The sequence below is a fragment of the Calcarisporiella thermophila genome (genome assembly GCF_041956535.1).
Source record: "Calcarisporiella thermophila strain CBS 279.70 unplaced genomic scaffold VTP21scaffold_7, whole genome shotgun sequence".
NCBI lineage: Eukaryota > Fungi > Calcarisporiellomycota > Calcarisporiellomycetes > Calcarisporiellales > Calcarisporiellaceae > Calcarisporiella > Calcarisporiella thermophila.
This window is the reverse complement of record NW_027192197.1, coordinates 877,344-884,083: the sequence shown is the minus strand read 5'-3', so window position 1 is coordinate 884,083 and position 6,740 is coordinate 877,344. Positions and strand designations below refer to the sequence as shown.

General features: G+C 52.2%; 3 protein-coding genes across 3 annotated transcripts; 2 read left to right on the top strand and 1 right to left on the bottom strand.

Annotated features, from left to right (window-relative positions):
• Positions 1 to 450: 450 nt before the first annotated feature.
• Positions 451 to 877, bottom strand: VTP21DRAFT_10653 (uncharacterized protein; the record flags this gene model as incomplete). The annotated part of the gene is made up of 2 exons (XM_069390013.1): positions 451 to 555; positions 620 to 877. The coding sequence occupies 2 exons, from the start codon at positions 875 to 877 to the stop codon at positions 451 to 453; spliced, it is 363 nt and encodes a 120-aa protein (XP_069253276.1).
• Positions 878 to 1,270: 393 nt separating this feature from the next.
• VTP21DRAFT_10652 (uncharacterized protein) lies at positions 1,271 to 3,316 on the top strand (the record flags this gene model as incomplete). Its single annotated transcript, XM_069390012.1, has 1 exon — positions 1,271 to 3,316. One exon carries the CDS (start codon positions 1,271 to 1,273, stop codon positions 3,314 to 3,316), a length of 2,046 nt encoding a protein of 681 aa, XP_069253275.1.
• A 346-nt stretch (positions 3,317 to 3,662) lies between these two features.
• VTP21DRAFT_10651 (uncharacterized protein) lies at positions 3,663 to 6,599 on the top strand (the record flags this gene model as incomplete). The annotated part of the gene is made up of 5 exons (XM_069390011.1): positions 3,663 to 3,728; positions 3,787 to 4,018; positions 4,082 to 5,259; positions 5,330 to 5,738; positions 5,815 to 6,599. The coding sequence occupies 5 exons, from the start codon at positions 3,663 to 3,665 to the stop codon at positions 6,597 to 6,599; spliced, it is 2,670 nt and encodes an 889-aa protein (XP_069253274.1).
• Between the last annotated feature and the right edge of the window lie 141 nt (positions 6,600 to 6,740).

Below are 6,740 nucleotides of genomic sequence, written 5' to 3'. Positions count from 1 at the left end.
TTCTCCTCCCTTTTTTTGGTCTGAGCAAGTTGCATTATTAATATTTTTTTCTTCTTATTTTATTCCTGTAGAAACTTTCAAAAGAACCCTTCTCCTCTTCATCCTTGTGTAATTGGCAGACAACAGCAAGATGGAAATGGCACGAGTACTTGGCAATTTTTGCCACCCCCCGCATAGAGCGCAACCAGAGATATAAGCGCCTATGTGTGCTAGAGAGGCTCACCCATGGTGGTTTGCAAAAAGTAATAGTAGTTGCAATGGGGCTACAATCAAAAAGTAGCCGTTAAGAAATCGATTAAAGCACATCCACGCACCCATACTTCGTACCGAGGGCCGATTTGATGTGTGCTCACCATTTTATTAGGTATTATGCTCGTGCTTCCGGCCCTGCTCTTGCACAGAGTGTCTTGCTTAAGCCTTGCACGCATCTCCCCAAGCTGCCACGTGTTACTAACCCGTTGTCATCATCTGGCTGACTCTGCATTTCAGCGCTTCTTCTCCATATGGTAATATCCTGTGGTCCACTTTTAGCAGCTGGGCTACATTGGGTACATCCTTGGAAGGAGCATGCATTTGTGGATTAGTGGTGGATCGCTTATCCATCTGCTTCGGGGTTTACCGATATTAATGTGATTTCCTTCAATTTAATATGCGCATCATGCTGATGCCGGGTTGGCAATACGATCAAGCAGGCATGCAAAGGGGAGGATGGATTAGGGAGCGAGGCGAGAGTAGGAGCGGGGGCGAGAAAGGCGCGGGGAGGGAGGGGGAGGGCGGCTTTGCTTGCAGGGCATGCGCCTTCCGTATATTTACAAAGTGGCACTGATTTAGTTGAGTGGAGATACACTGCCAAGTAGTGCGCGCGCATTTCTCCCATGTTTCGCACAGATTTTATTGCGCATCCCGATAGATTAAGGTTGGTGCCAAAAGTGGCTAACGGGGTTACACAAATCTAGGTCGCTTACCATTTCGCGCACCAGCGCTCATGAGGACATTGCATTCCGGACCAAGACATTCGTCTCTCATCTTCTTCTTGATTCCTACGCGAGCCAGCCGCGCTTTCTTTCGGCCCTCATCGCTCCATCCTTCCCCCTCCCCTCCCTTCTTCAACCCCCCTTAGCTATCAGCCCTTTCCTTATTATTACACATCGGATATTCAACCCACCCCTCTCCCTCCTCTCTTTGCATAGAGCATTCTCCTTTTCTTTGCATCCTCGCTTTTGACAAAGCCCTTCTTTAGCAAAGTGCCCGAGATCTACTGCTCAACACCATGCCTCCTCCTTTCCCGGGCAAAAAAGGCCTGAAAAACCTCAAAAATTTCAAGCCTGGAAAAGAAAATAAGAAAAAAGGGAACCCAGCGCTCGCGTTCATTCCCGGAATCGGCGACGGCGAGTTTGAAGACGATGAAAAGTTCAGACCGGGGGATGACAAGGATGACGGAGACAGGGATGACGAGAATGACAGAGACGGGGAAGGCAACAACGAGGAAGCCAGCATCAATAGAAACAATAACAATGGTGTCGGTAACAATGAAAACGGCGACAAGGAGGATGAGATCGGAAAGAGCGCCATCGGGAAAAATAAGGCGCTACTACTCGACCAGAGAAAAGAGGGTAACGGGGACGACCGGGGCGATATAAAGAAGGAAGAGACGGAAAGGAAGGAAGAGAAGAAAGAGCCTGAACAACCGCTGAAACCCGAACTGCTCTCCGACAAACGAAAACAAGAAGCCAAGGCGGATTCAAGCGAAAAGCGCAAACCAGAACCAAAGCCAGAGACGGTGGAATCCCCGACTTCCACCCCAACCTCTGCTTCCTCATCTATTTCCATTCCGGAAGTCGCTCCAACTCCCGAAAATACGCCGTCGTCGAGCGCCAGCAGCCCCGTGGCGGTCTCCTTAGACTCCCCAACTCAGGCTAGTGTCCTGGCCCAAACCGAGAACATTGCTTTTGGCTCGTCTGCTCTCTCCGTGGCCGTAGCCACTCCTCCATCACCCCCCGCCCCGCTCCCCACCTCCATGCAGCCACCCGCATGCCTTGTTAACCCGAACAATGCCACCGAGTTCGTATGCTTGGTCGACAGCTTTTACTGCGATACCGCGTCGTTGAGTTGTCTGCCCAAGCTTGCCATCGGGTCGACGTGTCAATCTTCGTCGCAGTGTCAGTCGAATATTTGCGACCGAGGTCACTGTGCCCAGTCATCGACCGTGCTTGCGGTGGAAAACCCCGCGCAGAACTCCTTGGGAAATAGCTCAAGCAGACTCACAGGCATCATCATGGGCGCCCTTTCTGGGGTCCTGTTGATATCCTTCATGGGTTGGAGGGTCGCGCGCTATGCTAGTCGCCCAGGGCGCCGATTGAATAATCGCGGAATATCTCCTTCCATGGTCCTCACCATCGGGGACCAGGCCGTCGTTTTCCCCACACCAAGGGGAGACGTGCCCTCCTCAGCGGATGCACCCAACGCCGTTCCCTTGGGTGCCGAGAATGCATACTCTTCCGAGGACGTAAACGCCTATTCCGACGTGCGATCGGCTGAGAGTAACGGGGCGCGGACGGTTTCAGCAACGAGTGGGGGTCGTTTGAGCTCGCGCCTCTCTAAATACAGCTACCTGGCGCAAGCGTTTTCGCATATGCGCACATCGACGCAATCAGGCCCGGATCACGACCCAGCGACCTCTCCTAACGGGCACAGCCCTTCCAGATTTGCGCCCATTTATGATTCGCTTGCCCTGATGCAAAATCTTGATTTGGAACAGCAGCGAAAGTTCCGCGAACCTGTGTCAGCAAACTCGGAGGAGGCCGATATGGATGGGCATACGCATGATTCACTGTATCTGGGCATCCAACACTTCGTAGTAAAGCCTGTGGACTATATCGCCATAGGTAGAAGTACCATCACAGCGTCCAGTTCCATGGGTGGGGCCGACGCTTCCAAGAGGAACCATAAGATGAGAACCGTGGTGTTCGAATCCCCTTCCCTGCCTATTCAACAGCCGCAGAAGGCAGAGCTCTCCCCATCTCTGCAGCACCAGTTGCAATTAACTCTGCCGGAAGTGGCGATTGTTTCGGAAGAGGACAAAGCGCTTGGGCCTAGCCGCCCGAGCTTTGGCCCCCATCAACCGCACCAAGGAGCACAGCAGTCGCTGGAAAAACGCTCGGATTCCGAGGCCCGGAGCGCGGTGGATTCAGAAGAGTACGATTGGTTCAAAGGAGTTCAGTTGCCGGTGCACAAAGACGCGTGGGTTGAAGAGGATCAGGCTATTGAAAAATCCTCGGTCGAGAAGAGTGGAGCAGTAAAGTACTCGTTTATCTGAAGCGTCCCAGCCTATCCCCAAGAGGAGACTGGCCTAATCTTATTGAGCAAGGATATTGCACTAGCTTTGATACTTTACCCTTTATACTGTCTTCAAAACAGCCATCTGTAACCCAAATTTGTCTCTGTTTATTTTTTATTCTCGTTTCTATTGCATTGTTGTCGGTGGTTGCTGGATGTCATCTATCAGCACCTTTAATTTGTTGAAGTCCTGTTCCCTGTTAATTTTAGGCAGTCCATTTAGTCAATCTTCTCGAAAAAACTTAGCAGTCCTCCCAAGACCGTTCGGTCCATTCGGAAATCTAAAGTCTTGGGCTCCTTCTTGGTACATTCTTGCGTCTCTTTCAATGCATTTCACAGATCTTCCCCATCACATCATAGCGGAGAAAATCCTTCCGCTTCTTGATCCCACGGTAATCCACTCCTTGATCGACTCCTGGGATTTCATCGCTCATTCTTTTACAATAAAAGGATCTAGCTCGCGCGTCCCGTACAAGTCGCTTCTTTTATGTGTTTTGTCGAGAGGATCAGCAATGGCGGCGCCACTGTCTGGACCGCTGGGGAAAAGACGCGGACACCATGGCCCACTTCAAATATAGAAGGTCGTGGCTGCTTACTTTTCTGTTTCCAAAGGAGTTGAGTGCAGAAGAGGAGGAGCAAATAAGATGGCATCCATTAAATCAAAAGACATTGTATTTCCCAGGTTAGCTTTCCTCATTGAACGCACCCAACCTAGCATTATGACCCAATTCCTACTGTTTTGTAGATATTCAGTCGTTTTATCTCTATACCAAGTGGTCCCGCTGTAACATGAATCTGGTTAACTATTTTCCGCCCCCGCCCGCATTTCCATTCCAGCAAATCTCCATTGAAGATGCTAGCTGTCTCACGGTCGAGCAATTTGCTGCCCGCTACGACCAGACCCTCACTCCAGCCCTCCTCCAAAACGGTGGTGTAGAACGCTGGCCAGCAATGACAGAGTGGCGCCTCGACAAACTCGCCGATCGCTTGGGAGATATTCCGCTGCGAGTTGCTAATGAGCAGGGAGGCCAGCACGAGTATATAAAAATGACGGCACGTGCTTACATCGACTATGCTCGCGACCAGCATGATGAAACCCCCTTGTATGTCTTCGACCCTGCCTTTGGGGAAAAGTGGCCCCATATGATCGAGGAGTATGAAGTGCCCAAATATTTCCGCGAGGATTATTTCGAGTGGCTTCAAGGAGATGAGCGGCCGCCTTTTCGCTGGATCATCGTGGGCCCCGCTCGTTCTGGGGCGTCGTGGCACGTGGATCCGTCGGGTACGTCTGCGTGGAACACCCTGCTAAGCGGATATAAGCGCTGGGCTCTCTACCCGCCACACGTCGTCCCACCCGGTGTCCGAGTCACGACATGCAAAAGAGGGGGCGATGAAAATGCAAGCGGCGACGAAGAAGATGAGCATAGTTTCGATTCGCCCACCTCGTTGATGTGGTATCTGGAGGTGTACCCCACGCTCCCCCCGGAAATGCGCCCGATGGAGGTCCTTCAGCGCCCCGGTGAGACGATTTTCGTTCCTAGTGGGTGGTGGCATATGGTCCTCAATATCGAAGACACCGTGGCCGTCACGCAGAATTTTGTGAGTGTCGGCAACCTTGAGAATGTGTGTCAAGCGTTGGCGCACGAAACGAAACCTAAACGTGCCAAGTTGTGGGAGAGTTTCCGAGCAGCTCTGGTGAGGGGGCGGCCTGAGCTAGAATTGTTCGTCCATCGTGTGGCGGCGTCACAAAATCCAACGGCGGATGCAATTGTGCGCGCAGAAGGCTATGACAACGCACGAGCCTATGCGAAGAGCTTCCATGACCTTAAGGTGTGGGCAGGACGGGTGGTGGAGGTGTTGCGGCGCTGTGAAGAAACCGTGAAGGAGAGCGAAGTGAAGGCTTTGATGGATGGAAGTAATCCGGTAAAGAGTCGCCTTTTCATTCTTTTGGCTTTTTTGGTACCCCACAAACTCACCTTTTTCCTATGTTCAGCTCTTTAAAACCGGCCGCCGGGTCGTCAAATTTTTTTCGCATCTTTACGGTGGAATGCGGTCTTATTTCGCGGAGACATCCACCTATGCCCGCCTTCGCGACCACCTTTCGCCAAAACTATCCTCTCGTTTTTCGCGCCTGTTGGGAAGTGGTATGCTCTATGCCGATCGGTCCTCCGCGCCTTGGCCGTGGCCATTCATAGTGCTTGAAGTGGATGCGTTGGCAGACACGCCCGAGAATGTCATGAGCTTGCTTAACGGGAACTTCTCTTTGGAGGTATCTCTGGCCCAATTGATGAATGCAGGCTATGCGGCCAATGGCTTGGATGACGCGCTGGAACCCGACCCCAAGCAGGAGAACGTCGTGATATGGAGCGAGACGGTGGAATGGATGGCTGAGACTATCAAAGGTGAGCACTCCTCATGAGAACGCTTATTCACCCCAATTACCTACTGAGCCTTTTTGCTTCTAAACCGTCTCTGTAGCACTACACACCTTGCCTCCGTTGGATGAAATGCCATCGCAAAGCATCCTTGATGCCGACGCCATTGCGACTCACTCCTTCAGCTCCCGGCCCGAGGATGCTGTCGACGAAAATAAACCGGTCGTCGAAAAATTCGAAGCTTACCTTGACCGCCGCATCGCGCTTGCTGCAAAAATGCATGCCTCCTGGCAGATATTACCCCCTCATCTTATTGGTCAGATCGAGAGCTACCTCCCGGGCTCAGGGGCCGAACTCCTAGCTCTCGCCCGCCAAGATGGCCAATACCTCGATGTGAACGTGCTGCACGGCGATTTAAATCCTTCTAATTTTCTAGGCAAAGTCGGATGCACGCCTCCCACACATGTAGCTCCAAACAAGAACGGCAATATGCCCCCGCCATACTACCCCCCTCCGCCCACCGCACCACCGCCGGCTCCTTCTCATCCTCAACACCAATTGCAATTGAATTGGCGCCCTGTGACCCTAGTGGATTTCGGCGACGCGTTCCCTTTCGGCGGCGATCCTCTGTTCGAGCTCATTCCTCTCTTTTTCACAACCATGTGCGCCTCAAAGCCGCTCTTACGGCGATTCATTCAAGTGTACAACGGCGGCCCCGAAGGGCCGCGAATCAGCACACAAGAGTTTGTAAAGCGGGCGATGTGTTATTTGTTGGTGTGGGAATTCGCGGGCGCTTCTCGGTCGATGGTCGAGTTTTGCTCGCCGGCGATTGGGGAGTGCAGCACTCTTGAGGAGGCGGCCGAACTGGTATGGGGAGGGATTGTTTAGATTTTCGGAGAGCCCTCTGCGCTGTCCTTGCTCTCGTTTAGACCGGATCCTCTCATCTGCTTTCTATCCCCTCTTGTCAACTTTAATCTTGTATCCCTTAGACTTCTCCCCACTATATTCTCTACATTCCCTGGTCCCAGT